Raw genomic sequence first — 23,510 nt, 5'->3', positions numbered from 1 at the left:
TTATGGAATATTCTAATTTTATCATCGTCTTTATTCCTGAGAACCAGAATTCTCAGTATGGATGAAAGTATTTATGGATGTAACACAAAAAATAAAAACCTTGTAGTCCTAAATATGAACTGGAAAATCTGCATGAACTCAGGAGGAACCCTATCCACTTATCTATCTATTCACACACATCTACATGTATATAAATATTTATTTACTTATTGCCTAGAAACAATGAACAACTGAGTTATATATAATAAGTATCCCTTAGCACCAAGACTGTGTACTTGAAATGCTATTTCCTAGCGTGGAGACAACTGCATATCCATATGCAGAAGAATGAAATTGGATCCTTATCTCATACCACTTACAAAAATCAACTCCAAATGGAATAAAGACCTAAATGTAAGACTTGAAACTATGAAACTGCTAAAAGAAAACACAGGGGAAAAACTATAAGACATTGGTCTGGCCAATTATTTTTTACATTTGGCCCCAAAAGAGCAGGGTGACAAAAGCAAAACTGAACGAATGGGATTCCATCAAAATAAAAAGCTTCGGCACAATGAAGGCAACATCAGAGTGAAGGCACGACCCGCGGGTTAGGAGAAAACACGTGCACCCACACGTCTGACAAGGGGCCCACATCCAAAACATATAAGGAACTCAAAAACAACAACAGCCACAACAACAACCAAAAAAAAAAAAAAAAAAAAAAAAAAGAGACAAAATATATAAGGAACCCAAACAACTCTATAGAAAGAACAGTCTGGCTGTTGTCCTGCACCAGAGGGCAGCAGGCAGCCATGGTGCCCAGCGGGAATGGCAAGATCTTGAAGCCCCACTTCCACGCGGACTGTGCAGCAGCTGAAGGGGCATCGCTCCAAACTCCCCCTCTTCCCCAGGAAGCCCTCGGCCCCCAGGAAGGGAGACAGTTCTGCTGAAGAACTGTAACTGGCCACTCAGCTGACGGGGCCGGTTATGGCCATCCAGAATGTCTATGAGAAGGAGAAAGCTCAAGTCATCACTGAGGAGAAGAATTTCAGAGCCTTTGCTAGTCTCTGCATGGCCCATGCCAATGCCTGGCTCCTCCGCATGTGGACAAAAAGAGGCATGGAAGCTACGGAACAGGATGTTGAAAAGAAAAACTAAAGACCTCTTGAGGACTTGCAATAAATCAGCAGTAATGCTGGGTCCCCAAAAAAGAAAACCCTATAGAAAGAAATACTCCAATAAAAAATGAATAGACATTCCTCAAAATAAGACATACAAACTGCCAACAAATATATGAAAAAATGTCCAACATCACTAATCATTACAGAAATAAAACCACAGTGAGATATTACCTCACACCTGTTAGAATGGCTACTATAAAAAAGATGAAAGGTAACAAGTGTTAGCGGGGATGTGGAGAAAAGGGGGAACCCTTGTACACTGTTGGTGGGAATTTAGATTAGTAGTCATGGAAAACTATGTGGAGTTTCCCCAAAAAACTAAAAATAGAATTACCATATAATCGAGCAACCCTACTCCTGAGTATTTACCCAAACGACTTGAAAAGATGATGTTGAAGAGATTCTGCTCTTCCAAGTTTACTGCAGCACTGCTCCCAATAGCCAAGTTATAGAAATAACCTAAGTGTCCATTAACAGATGAGTGGATAAAGAAAATGTAATATATATACACCATGGAATCCTATTCAGCCTTTAATAGCACAACAGGGTGACTACAGTAAACAATAATTTATTGAACATTTTATCTCGAACTCTTGGCCTCAAGGCATCCTCCTGCCTCGGACTCCCAAAGTGTCAAGATTACGAGTGTGAGCTACTGCACCCTGTACATTTAAAAATAATGAAAAGAGTATAACTGGAATATTTGTAGTACAAAGAAATGATAAATGCTGGACCAGGTGCAGTGGCTCATGCCTGGAATCCCAGCACTTTGGGAGGTTGAGATGGGCAGATCACTTGAGGCCAGGGGTTTGAGACCAGCCTGGTCAACATGGTGAAATCACGTCTCTACTAAAAACACAAGAATTAGCTGGGTGTGGTGGCGGACGCCTGTAATCACAGCTACTTGGGAAGATGAGGCACAAGAATACTTAAACTTGAACCCAGGAGACGGAGCTTGAGTGAGCCGAGATCACACCACTGCACTCTAGCCTGGGTGACAGTGCGACACTGTCTCATAAATAAATAAATACATAAATAAGAAATGATAAATGCTTCAGGTGGTAAATATCCAATTTACTCTGACGTAATTACTACATATTGCGTGCCTTTATTAAAATATCTTATTTACTCCATATTTATACTTACTGTGTATCCATAAAAATTTAAAAATATTATTATTCAGCCTTAAAAAAAGAGGAAATTTTGTCATTTGTGACAACATAGATGGAATTCAAACAACTCTGCTAAGTGGAGTAAGCCAGGCACAGAAGGAGACACACCACATGTTCTCACTTATATGTGGATGAAAAGAACCAAATTCTAGGAAGCAGAGAGTAGAGCGGTGGTTACGGAGGCTGGGGCAGGGGATGTGGGGATGCAGAGATGAGAGGCAAAGGGTCCAAAGCCTCAGTCAGATACGAGGAGTACTTTTTTTGATATATTGCACAGCATGGTAAAAAAGAAAAATAATAATGTATCACACATTTGAAAATCATTAAGACAGTAAGTTTTAAATGTTCTCCCCACAAAAAACGATAGACATTTCAGGTGACAGATACGTTAACTAGCTTGATTTAATTATTCCACATTGTATTTACAAAACATAACATCGCTTTGCACCCCCCAAATACATGCAAATATAACTTGAAATTTTATAATTAAAAAAAATTCAAATTAAAAAAAGAAAAGCAATACTACTTTCCAAGAAACCAGGGTTTCCTGGACAGATAACTTATACCAAGCATAGAACATAACTATACATCTGAGTTGAGAACATTTTGGTACACCAGAGTGGGAGGATGTCACCAAAGCCAATTCGGGTCATGTCAAAAGCACTCAGAAGCAAGGGTGAAGAAGCTGCCACTGGCCAAAGATGCAACAATTGAAGCTACAATACAGGTAAAAAACTGTAATGAGGCCGGGCACTGTAGCTCATGCCTGTAATCCCAGCACTTTGTGAGGCCGAGGCGGGTGGATCATGAGATCAGGAGATCAAGACCATCCTGGCCAACATGGCGAAACCTCATCTCTACTAAAAATACAAAAATTAGCTGGGCGTGGTGGCGGGCACCTGTAGTCCCAGCGACTCGAGAGGCTGAGCCAGAAGAATCACTTGAACCTGGCAGGCGAAGGTTGCAGTCAGCAGGTCGCATCGCTGCACTCCAGCCTGGGCGACAGAGTGAGACTCTGTCCCCCAAAAAAAAAAAAAAAAGTAATGAATGAAATCTATCAGGTATGTTTAAATCTGTGAGTTCATAATGACAGAGTATTAAACGAAACTAGTCACCTTCTAAGGATGACAAGGAACCAATTTATTCTCATGAAAACTGGGTATACCATATGAAAAAAAATCAAGCATTAACCCTGCTTTCCCTACATAAACTATGCCATTAAATTACTAAACAGCAGATGAGGAAAAGGATTTTCTTATAAAGTTATTTCAACTAAAGAATGAACTAAAAACAAAGTGCTAGTATTATCATTACTTTGCAACCCCTAATGAATTAATGGATCCAGGCACTGAGCATCAGCACTGCTAACACCAACAAAAGTGAAAACTGGACATCATGAGCTGATATCTTGCCAAACCTAAATCTGGTCAAGCCTCGGATTCTTGCTGCCAATTTTGAGAAACACACTGAGCTGCACTATGAATGCACACTGTGCAACATCCAACTGTGGGGCACTCTGTAGATCAAACAATCCAGATTTCTAACAAATAAACTATAAGACAAAGAAAGGAATGGAAGGAGAGTCGCAAACTAAAAGGTAAATGACATGGCCGGGCAGGGTGGCTCATGCCTGTAATCCCAGCACTTTGGGAGGCCGAGCCTGGCGGATCACTTGAGGTCAGGAGTTCGAGACCAGCCTGGCCAACATGGTGAAACCCCGTCTCTACCAAAAAATACAAAAATTAGTCAGCCACGGTGGCACACACCTGTAATCCCAGCTCCTCGGGAGGCTGAGGCAGGAGAATCGCTTGACCTTGGGAGGTGGAGGTTGCAGTGAGCCAAGATGATGCCACTGCACTCCAGCCTGGATGACAGAGCAAGACTCCGTCTCAAAAAAAAAAAAAAAACCTGCAAAGTGAAAAAGGGTGTGCATGTGTGAAGAAGATTAATGTGTCTAGGGATACGCATTTGGCTGATAAAACCGTAAAGCTAAGAAGTAATTCCTATAAAGTCAGGACAGTGGTTGGTTATTTTTGGAGGGAGGGAGGAAGGGGCCGGGGTGGGGCTGGGCACATAGAAGGTATTCTGAGACAGCTGGTAAAGTTCTGTTTCTTGAACTGGGAGAAAAGGTTTAAATTTCCTTCAGATCAACCATTTAGATAGTAATTGGTGTTCACAGCAAGAACTGCTTCAAGAAAAGGATGGCAGGAGCTTGAGAAAGAAATGGCAGGTATTGAAGTGCACACAGATTCTTGAGTCCAAGGAGTGCAAAAGGTCACATGGGAAGATGCAGAGGAGCCCCACCTGCCAAACTGGGTTATTCTTGGGAAGGGGGAAGAAGGGAAGTGAAGAGACTTTCATTTCATAACAAATTCACTTGGCAATATATTTTTTCAGCAAGTTTGTATTACTTTTGTTAATTTTTTCAAACATGTAAATGTTTACTTTTTTTTTTTTTTTTTTTTTTTTTTTTTTTTTTTTTTTTGAGACGGAGTCTCGCACTGTCGCCCAGGCTGGAGTGCAGTGGCGCAATCTCAGCTCACTGCAAGCTCCGCCTCCCGGGTTCACGCCATTCTCCTGCCTCAGCCTCCCGAGTAGCTGGGACTACAGGCGCCCGCCACTGCGCCCGGCTAATTTTTTGTATTTTTAGTAGAGACGGGGTTTCACCATGGTCTCGATCTCCTGACCTTGTGATCCGCCCGCCTCGGCCTCCCAAAGTGCTGGGATTACAGGCGTGAGCCACCGCGCCCGGCCGTAAATGTTTACTTTTTAAAGGGTTTCATCATAATAATAGAAATCTTAGCGGGGAAAGAGAGAAATCCCCATGCAGAAGAGTTCCTAACAACGTATGCAGATATTCCACCTTCAAAGCGGGACGCATGACTCCCTTTCCTTAAGTGCTGGCTACGCGGAGTGACTTCTTTCCAAAGAGCACAGTAGAGGAAGAGGGGATAGAAGAGAAACTTTACTGTGGAGAAACCAGATAAACATTACCCCAGCCACGTGATCACCATCAATATCAACAGTGATAAATTATGTTGACAGGATAGACCTGTGATATGATGTGATTAAAATGCACTTGACCTCTGTGGTCTTTCTCCCTAAGATCTCATAACCCCAGTCTAATCATGAGGAAAACATCAGAAAAATTCCACTAGAGGGGCATCCTACAATATACCTAACCAATAATCCTCAAAACTGTCAAGGTCATCAAAAACAAGAAAAGTCTGAAAAACTGTCACAGCCAAGAAAAGTCAAAGGAGACGTGACAACCAAACACAATATGATATCCTGGATGGGATCTGGAAACAGAAAAAGGACATCCAGTAAAAACTAAGGAAATATCAATACAGTGAGGCGTCACCTAATAATAACGTGTCAAGATTGTCCATTAATTGTGATACACGTACCACAGTCACGTAAAAGGTTAATAACAGAAGAAATGGTTCAGATGTGAGTGAACTCTCCATACTAACTTCTCAATTTTTTCTGTAAATCAAAACTGTTCTAAAAAATAGTCTATTTTAAATTTTTGAAAAATAGAAACTCTAAAAGTGGCAACCTCACAGTATTTTTACCAAGTTTAAGCTGAGCTTGGTAAGTTTCCTGCAATAAGTCAGGGTACATGGTTTATATTCCTTTTTTTTTTTTTTTTGAGATAGAGTCTCACTCTATCACCCAGGCTGGAGTGCAGTGGCACGATCTCAGCTCACTGCAACCTCTACCTCCCGGATTCAAGTGATTCTCCCATTTCAGCCTCCCAAGTAGCTGGAACTACAGGCACCCACCACCACACCCAGCTAATTTTTGTATTTTCAGTAGAGGCGGGGTTTCACCGTGTTGGCCAGGCTGGTCTCGAACTCCTGACCACAAGTGATCCGCCAACCTCGGCCTCCCAAAGTGCTGGAATTACAGGTGTGAGCCACTGTGCCCAGCCTATATTTCTCTCTTACGCAAATATTTTGAACCAATCAACATACCCGCCCCAGAAGACCCTCATTGACCAGTGATCTAGAGACCACATTGTGAGAACCAACAATGACTTTGGTATAGTACGCTGTACTATTTTCAGACATTCCTCAGCACAATAAAATAGGAAGCAAAAAAATATGGTATTGGTGTGAATCTGAAAATATGTATGGCAAGCTGGGGAGAGAATGTTCTTGGATAAAACACACTGGGCACCAGCCATCAGAACTGTAACAGTCCAAGCAAAAATATGCATGTATAAAATATTTTCAAAGAGGTCTCACTTCTAAACATATAATCAGATACAGCAGGCAATAACTCCTTCCACATCATCTCCTCCTCTGTCATCTTCACACTGCAGATAATCACAGAGCTCCTCAGTCAAGTATCTATCCAGCCCAGCTAGTAAGTCTGTTCCCTCAGCTCCTCAGCATGTGACGGTAACACTATTCTACATTTATTATTCTCTTTTTTTTCAGAGACAGGGTCCTGCGGTGTTGTCCAGGCTGAAGTGCAATGGGCATTCACAGGCTCAATCACTGCGCACTACAGCCTCAAACTCCTGGGCTCAAGCGATCCTCCTGCCTCGGCCTTCCAAGTAGCTAGGACTATGGGTGTGCCACTGAACGTGGCTTGACACTGATTCCCCTTATAGCGTCACTTCACTAATGTATATTGTATTTCAGTGCAAAAGGAAATTCTTTGAGAGCAAGAAAAGAAAAAAGGGAAGAGAACTAACATTCGCTGTCATGTGTTTAATTTTTTCGAGACAGGTTCTCGCTGTCACTCAGGCTGGAGTGCTGTGGTGTGATCGTGGCTCACCAAAGCCTTGAACCCTGGGCTCAAGAGATCCTCCCACCTCAGACTCCCGATAGCTGGGACTACAAGTGTGCACCACCATGCCCAGCTAAGTTTTTTATTTTCAGTAGAGATGAGGTCTCATGACATTGCCCAGGCTGGTATCAAACGCCTGGGCTCAAGCTTCAGCCTCCCAAAGTGCATAAGCCATCACACCTGGCCCACTGTTACGTATTTTATATGTTAAACACTGTCCAATTTTATATAAATGTGTTAACGACAACAACAACAAAAACACTTGATTCCCCATTTCCCCAATGTGGTAGGTGTTATTACACTGATTTTACAGATGACGAATATAAAGTTCAGAAAGGTAAAGTGACTTGGGAAGACTAGAAACTCAGTGACTCGCTGAGTCACGTCTCAGGGACGCCGTGAGGTCCATGCCGTGCCTCTCACAGCCTGCTGCCCCTTCAGGACTTCTATGTGCACACACTTGCCAGCTCCAGGTGCTGCGCAGGGAGACATTTACAGGCTTTTCCTGACACGAACCAAGTTCAGTGGCTGATAAGAGGGAATCCCACAGCAGGACCTTGCTAATAATATTTTAAGACCAAAGTCTAGCCTGTCTGTGGCCCTTAAGGAAGTAAAAGGAAAACAAACAGCGTGGTGAACAGTACCATTATCAAAGGGGTTCACCGCTATATCTCACTTTGCACCACTAATCAGAATGCCAGGAACTTTCTAACATGCTGTACCCAGGAAAAAAAACTGTTTCAGATTCTAAATGATAAGAAATAGTCTTGTATGCTTATATTTTTAAATGGCAACCAGAGAATTGCATTTTACATCCTTTTCTTATGAAGAGGACAGGGTTTTGACAGGCATCTACTGTACTGCCTGCCACTCACTGCATCCTTATAAACCATGTGCATCTCACACACCAGCCATATTTTTCCTTCTTAATCCACATGTGTTAGATAAAAAATGAAAAGTAGTGTTCTCAGATTTGTTATTTTCCTTTTAAAATGTTTATAATTTATATTGTTTGCAAAAAACTAAATGAGATTCTTCTTTTGCTTCAAATAATCCAGAAAAGAAACCCAAAAATGTACGGCAATATAGTAATTTCAGCCAGAAGTCAGTACCAAAACAAAACAAAACAAAACAAAAAAAACACTGAATTGTTTTTCATACTTCTTCACTACCTAATCTAAATCTGCTATCTTAGTTACATTTCCTTGCTGGTATTTAAATATGATAACCATAACACTTTAAGATAATTGTATGATGGAATATTTGCATGCTATAAAAATAAGACAAAAAGGACCAAGCAGTTAAGTGTAGATTATGATCAAAGTCCTAGCTTGGGTTCTGGGCTGTCAGTGTGTTAGTATCATTCGGTAGAACCCACTGCAGCTAAGATCCAGAGCGCCGAAATGAGGAGCCACCAATGCACAACAAGTCCCTACCACTTAGGTCCAGTATCCGTCCAGTTTTTCAGATGAGGCAACCCTGACACACAGACGGTAAAACAACTTATGCCCAATGTAAACATAGTTCCTGAGACAAATAGGTAATGCTTCAAAAAGCTATTAAAGTAGAACCGATTATAAGAAATGAATTGCAAGAAACTGGAACCCTTGAGCACCACTGACAGGAGGGTGAGGACGGTGCAGCCACTGTGGAAAACAGTGCGGGGCTTCCTCAAAAATCAAGTAGACAATTACTATATGATCCAGCAATTCTACTTCGGGGTACAGACCCCCAAAAAACTTGAAAGCAAGAACTGGAACAGATATTTGCACACCAGTGTTCATAGCAGCATTAATCACTAGAGCCAAAAGGTTGAAACAACCCAAATGTCCATCAGTGAGTGAATGGATAAACAAATGTGGAACATATATATAATGTATTATTCTGCCTTAAAAACACACACACACAACGAAATCCTGGCACAGGCTACAACATGAATGAACCCTGAAGACATCATACTAAGTGAAATAAGACAGTCATAAAAAGACAAATACTGTACAATTCCACTTATAAAAGGTACCTAGAATAGACAAATTCACAGAGACGAAAAAAAAGGAATGGTTGGCAGGGGCTGGAAGTGGTGGAGAAGGGGGAGATATGTTTAATGGGAACAGTGTTTCAATTCGGGAGGGTAAAAAATGCTGGAGAAGGAGGGGGATGATGGCTGAGGAACAACGTATACTTAATGCCACAGAACTGTACACCTACAAATGGCGACAACGGTCCATTTACGTGATGTATATTTTACAATAGAAAATCGTAGGTAAAAGTAATTGCTGGCATCATTTGCATTGTCCTGAAGTATACAGGTTTTAGAATTTGTTACAAAATGAAAGAACTTAATTGCAACTTTTCCAAGTCTTTTTTTTTTTTTTTTGAGACGGAGTCTGGCTCTGTCGCCCAGGCTGGAGTGCAGTGGCCGGATCCCAGCTCACTGCAAGCTCCGCCTCCCGGGTTCCCGCCATTCTCCTGCCTCAGCCTCCCGAGTAGCTGGGACTACAGGCGCCGCCACCTCGCCCGGCTAGTTTTTTGTATTTTTTAGTAGAGACGGGGTTTCACCGTGTTAGCAGGATGGTCTAGATCTCCTGACCTCATGATCCGCCCGTCTCGGCCTCCCAAAGTGCTGGGATTACAGGCTTGAGCCACCGCGCCCGGCCAAGTCTTTTAAGAAAAAATACTGCACACTTGTATTAGAGACCACAAATTACTTAAATATCTCTTCAGAATCTTAGTGAACTTAGTGATCAACATCTAAAATTATACAGGAAAAAAGGGAACTCTACAATAGGACTGACCACTGTATCTGATTAGCTATCATTTTATAATCAAAAGTTCTATTATGATCAAACAATAAACATTTCTACTCATCATAAAAAACAGAAGTAAGTCTACACAATATCAGTGAATACTCACGATTCACTCACTGTTTCCAGTATAAAGCTATGGCATTCAACTCATGGCCTGAATAGTAAGCGAGAAGGAAAGAGCTACCCCAATTTTTCTTTTTGTTTCAAAGGTTTTCTAGTTTACTTAATACCCCATTGTCATATAATAAGGCTGTTGAAAGGCTTCTCTTTGGCTTCACCGTTTTCCTCTACTTGAATTTTACAAAGGAGATAAATGCTTCAGACATAACCTTGATTACACCATGGCTTGGCCTGGTAATGTCAGTTGCAAGTTTGTTGGTTTAAGGGTTCGAATAATTTGTAAATAACAGTACATGTTTCTATTGTGTTTCCAGAATTTATAAAGTTGACATAGCATGGAAAGCTAAGAGGATCAAAAATCCATTAAAATAGTCCCTAACAAATGAAGAAGAAACACTCACAAACCTTCTTGAGAAGACACAATGGGTGGCAGGTAATCAGGAATGTATTCTTTTCTGTCCTCAGCATCTTTACTTCCAGGTTGAGGAAACTGAAGTACATTGTTCTTGCTAACAGGAAATGACGGGATTTGGTGTGGGAAGGTGACAGGTTCAATGTTGTGAATATAGTCTTCTAGTTCGTGTAGACTAACCCCCATCAGCTGGAAAGCTTCACCAACATCATCCAAAATTGGGTCTGTTCGGCCATCTGAAACAAAGTCAAAAGCAAATCAAATTATTTGAAGAAATCCCGTGAATATATTTTTAAATATTAAAACAGGTAGTAAGTAAATATGCAGCTCAGAATCAAACATTTTAACCTAGTTATTGGAAAGAATGTAATATTTTAAATAGAATATCACAGAATCATGTTTAAGCTGATTATTAAGGTCAAGCTTAAATATGATTAGACAACTAGCCAGAACACCACAGAAAAATCACACTCATGATCAGCTTATATATTACAGAACAAATTTCAAAGCAGTTTACAGATGATCAAAAGCATCGGGAACAGTGCCTGACACACAGAAAATGCCCCAAAAATAATAATAATACTAAAGTAGTGTTTTGTCTTTTTTTTTGAGATGGCAACTTGGCTGGGCGCGGTGGCTCACACCTGTAATCCCAGCACTGAGAGGCTGAGGCGGGCAGATCACAAGGTCAGGAGTTCGAGACCAGCCTGGCCAACATGGTGAAACTGTCTCTACTAAAAATAAAAAAATTAGCCGGGCATGGTGGCGCATGCCTGTAATCCCAGCTACTTAGGGGGCTGAGGCATGAGAACTGCTTGAACCTGGGAGGCGGAGGTTGCAGTGAGCCGAGATCACGCCACAACACTCTAGCCTGGGCAACAGAGCAAGATTCCGTTTCGGGGGAAAAAAAAAAAAGAGATGGCATCTTGCTTGTTGCCCAGGCTGGAGTGTCGTAGTATGATCACAGCTCCTTGCTGCCTCAAACTCCTAGGCAATCTTTCCCTCTCAGTCTCCCGAGTAGCTGGGACTATAAGCACATGCCACCATGCCTCGCTAATTATTATTATTATTTTTATTTTTTATTTTTTGTAGAGATGAGTTCTTGCTATGTTGCTCAGGCTGGTTTTGAACTCCTGGCCTCAAGCAATCCTCCTGCTTCTGCCTCGCAAAGTGGTGGGATAACAGGAATTAGCCAATGTGCCTGGCCTTTTTTTTTTTTTAATCATCAAATAAGTAGCATGCTGTGCTGACAAAATCAATGTTTGTTACATTTCCTCTGTTGTTCCCTGATGCATCTGCGGAATCTTAAACAGTGGCTGGAACATAGCTGGCACTCAATAAATACCTACTGAATGAATTATACCATTAAATGAATTTCTAAAATCTAAGAATATTTACAAAGAAGGCTCAGATCATAAAAGTTTGGTTTTTGTTTGTTTTTTGAGACAGGGTCTCACTCTGCTGCCCAGGCTGGAGTGCAGTAGGGCAATCATGGCTCACTACAACCTTAACTTCCCAGGCTCAAGCCGTCCTCCCACCTTAGCCTTCCGAGTAGCTGGGACTACCAGTGCACCACCACCATGCCCAGTCATAAAGGTAATTTACCTATAAATTTTAAAATGTAATTAGAAAACACTACATAAAACAGAGATAAAAAGATAAAAAGTTAGATATAGTGAGTTTTTTTCTTTACAAAAGCAAGTTTTTCTTATGCCTATCCTTAGCAGAGCTTAGGATCTCTACATCTTTAAAAATGTCTATGAAAATTCCAGTTTCCGATTTTCAATAGCCTAAAGGATTTAACTGAAATCCTGACTTTTTAACTGAAATCCTGAAATTTGATCACTTCAAACTCAGTATGTCTGAAATTAAATCACACTGTAAAATGAACAAGAATCCAAATCTTGCTAGAATTGGACGCATGTGTGGTAATGCATACAGAAACGTCTAGAAGGATATTCAGCCAATGGTTAACAGTTCAGGGGGATGGAAGCTGCAGTAGAGGGGAGGGCTGTGGTGAAAGCAGGAGACTGACTTTTAACTCTACATACCTCTGCAGTCTTTGATTTTTTTTTTCTATAAGCATGGGTTACTTCTAATGTATACTTCTAATGATGTATAAAAAAGAGAAAACAAATAAAACGAATACTCTTCTTACTGAACGTAAACAGGCATTTCAACTCTTCTATTCCTATTAAAGCTATTATTACTCTCTCAGTCTAAAAAATATAATCATCTTAAATTCCTCCATATGCTTTGCAGCCTCAAACCAAAACCTGGAACTGTTTCTAACCCTGTCCCCCTCCCCATCCCCGGGCACCTTTTTTTTTTTTTTTTTAACCATGATTTCAGATTTTTTTCCTTTTTCTCTATTCTTACTGTCCCTGTCTCAGTACAGTCTCAATTTCTGCCCACTTCAATGTCTTGTGCACATCACTGTCAGTACAATTTTCTTAAAATACCACTTTAATCATACTGTCCCCCTACTTAGAAGTATGCAATGTTTTCTACTACATGTTTTAATTCTTTTGTCTAGCTTTTAAGTCCCTCCATAACCTGATTTCACTGTGTTGAACATTTTCCTCAGACACCCTTGGAATGAACTAGCTGCATAGGGAGCTGAACACCTTACTGGTACATTTATTATGCTTAATCTCACCTGGACAGCTTAGTTTATGTGATTCTCTAACCTGGAATACTCTATACCTTTATACAACCATACTTCATAGCTCAACTCAAATCTTATCTTTTCTGTGAAGTAATCCTACCCCAGAATCCATGGCCTACAACCATCTCTCCTCTTACTCCTTTTACATTTACTCCCTGTACCATACAAAAAATATTATAGTACTAGTGTTGAAGAGTCAGTCTGAAAGATTTAGCACCTGCTTTCAGCGCATGCCAACATATTTAACATATAATGTGACACAGACAGAGACAACTGCCCTTGAATGCTTGGAGAAATTGTTACCCTAAGGCAATTCTGAAGTTCATTATTTGTTCATTATTTGAATTAATGGTAACTTCTCATACTTGCTTTAACTTGAGAACATTTATTTTAGAAGAAACAAACACCATTAGTTTGTTTTTGCTGACATTCTGGCACTCTTGAACACATCTTATGGGCAGGGATTGTATCTTAGTAATTTTATGTCTCCAATGCCTAGTACAGGGATTGGTTCATAAGTGGTGCTCAATAAGTGTTTGTTAAAACAACAGAAAGGATTTAAAGGAGTGGAATACAAGATTCTGTAGTGGTAACCTGGAGTTACAGAATTCGATTTTAGAATAAGTCTGGTATAGAAAAAAGAATCTAAAAATATCTAATAAGTATACCAAAATTAGTATTTAAAAAAGTCATCAAATCACGATGGGAAATAATGAACCTGACAATCTCATTCTCACTGAAACCAAGAAACTGGCTACGGTAATTAGGAAGAAGGTTTACACTGAAGAGCTGCAATGACCCCTGGGTGACTTTGGAATACCTACTCACATGGAGTGCCAGCTCCCTTTTGTTTTGTATAAAAGGCAGGAAAGGTAACTAGTATTCAGGAGACATTTTGAATAGCTAAAGATACATGGTAGCAAACATAATCTGGACTATGCCTAGCATAGCCTATCCTATCCTATCAGTAACAGTATACTCAAGAACCACTGCAGAGCAGGCCAGAGGAAAAAGAAACAAAAGCCAGAAGAGTAGTCAACTGGTGATGCACTTCCAAGATAAAAACACATGCATATTACTTTGTGGTTCCACATTCAGATGTATCAGTGAGCTGGGCATGGTGGCTCACACCTGTAATCCCAGCACTTTGAAACGCTGAGGCAGGAGGATCACCTGAGCCCAGGAGTTTGACAGCAGCCTGAGCAATACAACCAGACCACATCTCTACAAAAAAATTAAAAAATTAGCTAGGCATGGTGGCGTATCCCTGTAGTCCCAGCTACTTGGAAGGCTGAGGCAGGAGGATCACTTGAGCCCTGAAGTTCAAGGCTATAGAGAGCTAAGATCGCACCACTGCACTCCACACTGGGCAACAGAGTGAGACCCTGTCTCAAAAGAAGAATAATAGAAGTATCAGTGAAATAAAGCATTCAAAACACACACATTTTTGGAACTCAATATGTAAAGTCAATAAGTGGCTTTTAGGGTAGTGGTTTATCAGTTCATTCATTTATTCAACAAATATTTCTCAGGTGCCTATTACATAATGGCCCTATAGGTTATAGAATACAAATATAATCAATTTTTCTCCTGGAGAGGGGAAAGAGACATACACAGGTGATTACAAAACAAGATGACAAATAATATAAAAGAAATATGCACAGAATTATAAAAGCAGATAACATGAGTTCCCTAGAGCAAGTGATAAGTGCATCTCAAAATAAAAGTAGTACTACCGGTGGGCCAGGGGCAAAGGACACTCTAGGTAAGAAACAGCATATATGTAAGAATGGATAGCTTAAAACATTTTGGAAAAGGCAGGTAGCTCAGCGTGGTGGCAGATTAGGCAGGCTGGCAAAAGATAAGCAAAATGCTAGCTCACAAAGGGAACTGTGTACTGCTAAGAGTTTAGATTTTTAGCCTGTAACCAGCGAAGTACAGTTAAAATATTTTTAAGAATAATGACAGGATCAGATTTGTGTTACGGACAGATTAGTTTGGCACCCTGTGGAAGAGGGAAAGAAACTCGGGGCCTGAGAAATACAGCGTGTCTGTGAGTCTCAATTTTTCAGTATAGGAACCACTTTAACAAAACAAAGTATCCTAGGAGATACTTCATTCAGTTCTACAGCTTATCACCTTAAATATCATGACTTGAACCTAAGACGAGTGGTAGTTTCCTCTTCTCAACAAACACACATGCAATGCTTCACATCAACAAGATAATGTGGAGCTTCTATTAAAATATTCCATTCCTTCCATTAAATTATTAAATACCACTAGCTATAGATATTACCAGACATTCACTTAAAACCCATAAGTACTGTAGCCCAGATTACCTGGAGAATCTTGTCAACTGCCCACGGTCCCTCTATCCTACTTCGATAACAACTGGCATCTCACTGGTAACCGAGACGTAAGTGAAAGTACATCTCATCAGCGAAACTGACAAAGTCAGCCTTGGGAAAACAGTAAATGGAGATGTCGTTCACGAAACGAACAGATACAGAAAGACGAGGCAATGTCCCTAACGGAGCAGAGCTGTCAACGAGCCTATGTAGTTAGGAGCTCAGGAATGGCCAGTCTTGTAAGAAACGGCCGGTAGACGGAGCGCCTGTGACAACTAGTTGTAGTAGTTTGCGGGCAAGGGAGAAAAAGGACCGAGGTAAAAGAGGGTGTAGGGCACGCTGGGGGTGGATCTACCCGCAGCAAACAGGAGACAATGAGAGAGATCCAGGCGCATTTCAGGGCGGAGGAGCGGTAGGAGGGTGTGGAGCTGGGAGCGAAGACCCGGCTCCCGGGCTGGTGGCGGGAAGTTAGCGGATGAGGAAGAGGCACCCGAAGGATGACTAGAGTTTGCAGGGGCAGTGGAAGCCCAGGGACGTGGGAGGCCGAGGAGACAGCAGATCTCGAGGCAGGGTGCGGGATGCACACCCCGGGGACGCGGAGGGACAGGGAGAGCGGAGGTGTCACCCTTGACTTGCCGGGGCAGCCCTCCCGCACCCAGCCCGGTACTCACAGAGCTCAGAGTACCGATGGCAGCCCCGGCCCAGTTGCTGCAGATAGCGCTGCAGCACGTCCGTGAGGAGGTGGCAGGCGCTGAGCTGCACCGAGTCCCAGCCCAGCGCCTGGCAGATCTGCGCCACCGAGACCCTCAACAACGACCTGGAGTAACTCTCGCACATCCCGCTGCGTGGACGCCACCGCAGCCCTTGCTGCCACTGCTCTCCAGCCCCGCCGCCAGACCTTAGCAGGGCCCCCGATTCATCCTCTAGGGCTTCCGCGGCGGGGAAATGGTCCCCCGGACCCCCGGCGACCACCTCAAAGCCCCAGCAGCACGGAACGCGCCAGCCTGAGAGCCGCCATTTTGGACTCGCTCCGCCTCCCGCTGGACGGCCGCCGGAGCGAGGCAGCACGAGCCGAATGCTGAGCGCGCCGATGAGAAAGCCCCGCCCCTTCGGAGCGGAGCGAAGCCTCGGGATCGCCTCTGAGGCCTGGAAACCGGCCGGAAGCGGGCGTGCGGCGCGCAGGTGGAGGAGGCGCCCGGGGAGGCAGGTGCTGGGGCGCTCACCTCGGGGAGAGCGGGGACGAAAACGTCAGTGTTTTAGAGGCAAACGAGGGATCTGGGATACGACATTGACAGGTTAGAGAGTTAGCATTAATAACGTTAGTCATATGAGAGGGTTATGTGCTAGAGAGAAGTTCCGGGCGTGGGAACTTACGGTGCTCGCCGAACGCAGACCTGCGCTGGTCTTGCCTATGCTAAAAATCTGTGTATTAAGCTGCTTGCCACTGTAAAGATTAAATAAAGACCAAGCTGTTCCGCATGCCCTTCAAAGCCCTTCGCAATAGGGCGGGGACTAGGAGGAGGCTTCTGTGCCAAATTAATGGGGGCCCCAAAAAACAGTCATCAAGAGAAAAAATCCAAATCTATGCCATAAACTCCTGACTCACTCATGTCATTCTAATCCCAGCCCTGGTTCCAATAAAACTTTTTTTTTTTTCTTTTTTTTTTACAAATCAGGTGAGCTGCCTGTGGGCTGTAGTGTGCGATTTGCGCATCGCGGCTGTGACCTGTGGGGGGTTGGGGACCTCAGCTGCCTACAGAGGCCAAACCGGAGCCTTAAGCCGGTGTCGCAGGCCGAGTGCCCTGGGAACGGTTGCCTACCCCAGAGCCTTCTCCCAGCTCCAGCCAAGTATTGCCAGAAATCGGGATTTAGGGATAAATATCTTGATTTTTAAATACAAAATTGGGAACACATCTCAAAAGCCAAACTCATCCCACGGTTAGTCTAGATTCAGCCTGCAGGTCGCCCAATTGCAGTGGCTGAACTATGCGGTTCTTAAATATGCCCTTCAGTACCTATCACAGTTATTTAGTATAAGAGTTTATGTGCTCCTTCAATAAATTCCGAGTTTATGAGTGGCTCTATATTTCTCCTACAGGGACTATTCCAGAACTTTGAACATGATATTCACATTTTTGAAAGTCTGGAAAACTCAATAATAGAACTGAAATTATGGTTCTTCAGCTAAATGACGATCTGCAGAGAAGCAAGGTACTAGAGGGCAAGGTGCCTGTATTTACTCCATGGACACTCTGTCCCCAAGTTATCAGGAACATTGTGTTGCTAAATTTATGAGACATTTTTCAGTCCTAGCCTTACTTGATTATTTTGTAGCTATTTGATAATGTTGAATGCTTCTGTAACATTGAAACTCTCTTGGCCTTGGATTTCACAAGTCTGCCCGGCTACCACCACCCTGGGTGTTTGTTCCTCTTCATTTGCCTTTCTGTGTATAGGGGAGGGGATTTTATTTCGGAAAATTTCAAACCTACAGAAAAATTTGAAACAAAATCATAGACTCAAGTATGCGCTTCACCTAGATTCACCAATTGTTAACATTTTGCCAATTTACTATATCTTTTGTATCTGTATATGCACACAGGTATTTTTTTCCAGCAGTTTGAAAATAAGCTGCAAACTTCATGACACTTAACCCCACCACACCTCAACATGTATCAGCCCAAAACAAGAACATTCCCCCACATAACTATATACAAGATCACATGTCATAGGCTTTGTTCCCCAGAAAGTCAACTCTGAAATAGAGATGAGCCTGCAGAAAGTTCATTGAGGAATCCTCCTGGGACTTGGGGGAAGGAATGAAAGCCGGGGTGCAGTGAATGCCTTGACAAGGAAAGCCTCAGCCAAGCCAATGCCATAGTGTGCAGAAGCTGGAGTGGCCCTTCAGAGCTTCCCTGAATCCAAACAAGAAGGCTGGACTTTGGCCGGGCACGGTGGCTCACGCCTGTAACCCCAGCAGTTTGGGAGACGGAGGCAGGCGGATCACAAGGTCAGGAGATCGAGACCATCCTGGCTAACACGGTGAAACCCCCATCCCTACTAAAAATACAAAAAATTAGTTGGGCGCGGTGGCGGGCGCCCGTCGTCCCAGCTACTTGGGAGGCTGAGGCAGGAGAATGTTGTGAACGTGGGAGGCGGAGCTTGCAGTGAGCCGAGATCCCGCCACTGCACTTCAGCCTGGGCAACAGAGCAAAACTCCGTCTCAAAAAAAAAAAGAAGGCTGGACCTTTATATTCCCATACGAACAGGTCATTGCATGAGGGCTACCTGGGAAAGGGTGTGTGCTCTCAGGCAAAGGAACTCTGCAGCTGAGTCCATTCAATTCCAAGGACAGCTGAAGTCCTTCAGCCCTGAGGGGCTCTGAGCAGTGCATTAGAGCATTCATCACACTTCATCTCTTTTTTTTTTTTTTTTGAGACGGAGTCTCACTCTGCCGCCCAGGCTAAAGGTGCAGTCGTGCGATCCCAGCTCACTGCAAGCTCCACCTCCCGGGTTCACACCATTCTCCTCTCTCAGCCTCCGGAGTAACTGGGACTACAGGCGCCTGCCACCATGGCCGGCTAATTTTTTGTATTTTTTTTTTTAGTAGAGACGGGGTTTCACCATGTTAGCCAGGGTGGTCTCGATCTTCTGACCTCGTGATCCGCTCGCCTCGGCCTCCCAAAGTGCTAGGATTACAGGCGTGAGCCACCGCGCCCGGCCCACAGTTCATCTCTTTTACCCTCAGAGACACGTCTTGGTTTGAGGAACGTCTCCTCCAGGATTCTAGAGGGGGCCCTTTCCCTGGGGAAAACATTAAAGAGGAAGGTCAGGAGACAAATTAGAGCCCCGACTGCTGCAGCCAGGCCTCAGCTGATACTCAGTATTCTCCTCCTCAGGCCTACATTTCTCTCACTTCTGGTCTCAGTAGCTTACTTGGTGGCATGATGCAGACCCTCGTGTGCAGGTCTGAGCCCCTGGTTTCCAGGCCCTTTTCATACTGTGGCTGCTGAACTCGTCCTTGTACCGTGAAAATTGGGGAAGAGAATACCCACAATTGAGCAAGAGGCACCCAAACGGACCATCTGGAAACCAAACACTCCACCTTGCCTCCCACTCTGTAATAGGAGCCCATCCCCCTCCTAAAGATGACTCATCTCTTCGCTGCAGTCTCAGTGGAAGAGCCCAGGCAGCAACTCTAGCTAATGTTTCAGTGGGACTCCTGCTAGGGCCTCTGGTGAAAGCATTCCCCCTTTTGGAAATGGGATCTGTAAACCTGGAGAACCCAGAGTGGCAGGACAGGAAGAACAATTTCCCAGGTGGGTCCCTGGGAGTGATGTAAGTGGAGAAACCCCAGTCTTCAGCCTGTGTCATCTACTTATTGGGAACCCAGCATCACAGAAGAGTCATTGACTTGGTGGGGCACAGTGGCTCATGCCTGTAATCTCAATACTTTGGGAGGCCAAGGCAAGTAGATGGCTTGAGGACAGGAGTTCAAGACAAGCCTTAGCAGCATAGTGAAACCCCCATCTCTACAAAAAATTATTATTATTATTATGTGTATATATATGTGTGTGTGTGTATATATATATATATATATATTTTTTTTTTTAAAGACATTAGCCCCAGTTACTCAGGAGGCAGAGGCGAGAAGATAACTTGAGCCCAGGAGTTTGAGGCTGTGGTGAGCTATGATCGAGCCACTGCACTCCAGCCTGGGCAACAGTGAGACCCTGTCTACAGAAAGAAAAAAGGTCATTGGCTTAAACAGTGCACAGCAGCCTAGGGGATCAGGCCCGTCCTCAGAAGGGATTGCCTGTGTGCTGGTGCTTTCATTGTGCCTAAAGAAGGCTGTTCCATTGCTCTGCCAGGCTGACAGCCTCTGAGTGGTGTGGGGTGTGATATGACCCGTGGGTTTCATAGCCTTGTGCCCACTCCCACATCTCCTTTATTGTAAAATGCGCCCCTTAGGCTGACATAGCGTGATATGGGAACCCAGTGGCTCTACAAGATAAGCAGGAAAGGCAAATCCATACCCAGAATATATATATATATATATTTGTTATCACAATGAATGTTTACCCTCGTTATCACATGGCTGACTAGGAGTTGTGGCTCACAGCCTCTGTCCAGCATCATGAGAGAGCATGGTACCACAGATTGCTAGCCTGAGAAAAGATCAAAATTCAAAGTGTGGTTTCTACTGAATGCATATTGCATTTGCACCATCGCAAAGTTGAAAATCATAAATTAAACCATCGTTAAGTTGGGGACCGTCTGCGTATGATGACACAGGGTGAGAGAATTAACATAGCTCTAGGGCAAGACCAAAATGTATACTGTTGTCTGTTCCAAGTGCACAGAAACTATTTCTGATCCTTTCTGTTTGGGATGGAAAAGACAACTTTCACCAGCCAATGACCACATGCCATATGCTTGAGACAATGTTTATCTGTTCTAGCAAAGACACCACATCTGGCAGAGCAACTGCAACCAGGGTTACTACTCAGCTAAGTTTACAACCGTTCACGCTCACCCTTCAAGATGCATCTCATATTTGTAGGAGCCAGACTGTCAGATGAAATGAAAATGTAGTGACCCACTGCCTCAGCATCCTTTAGGTCATGATTTCTGCCCACCCCGCCCCAGCTGCAGGGGCAGTTTCAGAGTCATCTCCTCAGCCCTCCCACGCCCAGAGTTCTTACCTACGGGCCAAAGAACCAGCGGAGGGGTTGTGCCAACATCCCAGTATGTCTGTTCCAGTGACACATTCAGGATTCAGGGAATTGGCCACTGAGTGGGTATAAGTGTGAGCTGAGCCTAGGTCAAGACTCCAGGTGCCACTTGGCCTCAGATGCTCCCACTCTGACAAGGGACTCGCGATGACTCCGCGTCTCCTGGTTTCATTCCCAGCTTCCTCAAAATGTGTCGGTTTTCCCTTTCCCCAGTGGACAGTCACCTGAGTAATGGCTGTAGGTTCTTCTGCAAAAGGAGTTGGGGGATCATTACCTTCACCATTTGGTGCTGCAGCATTCTTCCTGAAGACTCAGCCTCTTCTTCAGTCAATAGGGTTTCAGTCTGAAAGCTGGTTTGGATCCAGGAACTGGGCATGGAATCATGACTGGTTATGGGGGTATCTGCCCTCAGCCCCCTGACTACCCATCCTTGAATTATTCTAATGGTCCAGATTGAGTAGCCCACATGTCGGCATCAATCCATTTCGCCCAGGTGCCCCTTACTCTGTGAACCATCCTCGTAACTCGCCAGGTGAGCCCACACCCCTCTGATTGCTCTCACGCATAACTGCATTCACTTGGCTTCTGACTGCTAAACAGGTAAGTATCGCCACCTGGTTTGTACGATTTTTGGGGTCCCATGAGCTCCGTATTTCTCAAATATCTGGTATATTCATATGTTGTCCCAGCTTGCTTCCACTGTTGTACCACCCTGTTCACCCCTGGTGGAAGTTTTAAGACTTGCACATTCAGGAGCTGCTACCTTGTGTCAGGTGGCACCTCTGTGCTTCATCCACCACCCATGCCGAAGTCCTCACCGCCAGCCAGTGAGGGAATCCAGCTCCAAAATCCCATCTTTGCATCTGCTCTCTGAGACCCCTCCGGCACCAAATGTCCCAAGCTGGACTCCGCAGGAGGTTGTCTCTGAGATGAAGATTAACCTCAGAAGAGGGCTGTTGGGGTCATCACCTGGCAGAGAGGAGAGGAGGACAGGCAGGAAGCAGGACTAGGGAAGGGTAGTGTTGAGAAGGAGGGGCTTGGGGAGGGGAAGGGATAGGGGAGAGGTTGAGGAGGAAAGGTGGAAGGGAGGGGAAGGGGGATGGGAAAGGGGAGAGAGCGGGGATGGGAAAAGGGAGAGAGCGGGGATGGGACAGGGAGACTTTGGGCTGCAGCTCACCAAGGCCTCAGTCAAGCCCAGCGAGAGCTGTGAGGCTGGAATGGCCCTTTGCAGGGTCCTGAGCCAGGCGGGGGTCTTTCTACTCTCATGCTGATCAGGCACTGGATGTGGGTGCTTCTGTTGAGGGCTGTGACCTAGGGCAAGGTGATCTCCAGCTGAGGCCATTCAACGAGGGTCGGCAGCTGGGGGCTGTGTGCTTCCGCCATTCCCAGTGGAAGGTCCTTCTGAAGGGGGACCTGGATGGTGCATCACAGCTCCCACCTCCCCATAACACCATGATCACACTCAGCAAATTAAGATTGACACAATAATATTCCACAAGATAAAGTGCATGTTCAGATTTTCCCATCATCCCCAAATACCTTTCATGGCTTTAAATTTTATTTATTTTTTTTGAGACAGAGTTTTGCTCTTGTTGCCCAGGCTGGAGTACAATGGCGAGATCTTGGCTCACCACAACCTCCGCCTCTCGAGTTCAAGCAGTTCTCCTGCCTCAGCCTCCCAAGTAGCTGGGATTATAGGTGTGCACCACCACGCCTGGCTAATTTTTATCTTTTTAGTAGAGGTGGGGTTTCACCATGTTGGCCAGGCTGGTCTCGAACTCCCAATCTCAGATGATCCACCTGTCTTGGCCTCCCAAAGTGCTGGGATTAAAAGACGTGAGCCACTGAGTCCAGCACGGATTCTTTTCTTTAGCTGGTGTGTCATGATCCATTACCTTCGTGATTCTCTTCCTGCTTAAATTGTCCCATATTTGGCCAGTGGGAGCCCTTTCCAGCCGGCCACTGTATCCTTGTACCGTGTCACCATCATTCTTGGAGGACTTGTTACTTGGTGCCAGTAGATTTTCCAGGCTCACCTTGTACTTCCCTTGCTCTAAGCTTGGAAGTAGCCATCTCTCTGAGGGGCCCTGGTTCTTTTTTTTTTTGAGACAGAGTTTCGCTCTTTTTTTGCCCAGGCTGGAGTAAAATGGCGCAATCTCGGCTCACCGCAACCTCCGCCTCCCGGATTCAAGCCATTCTCCTGCCTCAGCCTCCTGAGTAGCTGGGATTACAGGCACAAGCCACCACCCCGGCTAATTTTGTATTTTTAGTAGAGACGGGGT

General features: G+C 44.2%; 1 protein-coding gene and 1 long non-coding RNA gene across 3 annotated transcripts in view; one reads left to right on the top strand and one right to left on the bottom strand.

Moving 5' to 3' along the window:
• TAF3 (TATA-box binding protein associated factor 3) overlaps positions 1–16,522 on the bottom strand; it is a 199,996-nt gene extending 183,474 nt beyond the window's left edge. The window contains exons 1-2 of one of the 2 annotated variants that reach the window (XM_008002223.3): positions 16,165–16,522; positions 10,471–10,713 (exon numbers count right to left, since the gene is read on the bottom strand). In XM_008002223.3, the coding sequence (XP_008000414.1) occupies positions 10,471–10,713; positions 16,165–16,330 (409 nt within the window). In that variant the 5' untranslated portion in view covers positions 16,331–16,522. Of the gene's footprint in view, positions 1–10,470; positions 10,714–15,484; positions 15,604–16,164 lie in introns of those variants that run through there. The other variant, XM_037983327.2, reaches the window with a different exon arrangement.
• A 138-nt stretch (positions 16,523–16,660) lies between these two features.
• On the top strand, positions 16,661–18,004 carry LOC103237857 (uncharacterized). Its single transcript, XR_498970.3, has 2 exons — positions 16,661–16,788; positions 17,592–18,004. It is a non-coding gene; the product is annotated as an uncharacterized lncRNA (long non-coding RNA).
• The last annotated feature ends 5,506 nt before the right edge of the window (positions 18,005–23,510 follow it).

This window comes from Chlorocebus sabaeus, chromosome 9 (assembly GCF_047675955.1).
Source record: "Chlorocebus sabaeus isolate Y175 chromosome 9, mChlSab1.0.hap1, whole genome shotgun sequence".
NCBI classification, from domain to species: Eukaryota; Metazoa; Chordata; class Mammalia; order Primates; family Cercopithecidae; genus Chlorocebus; species Chlorocebus sabaeus.
Note: the sequence above shows the minus strand (reverse complement) of the source record. Positions and strands in the feature narration are given on the sequence as shown.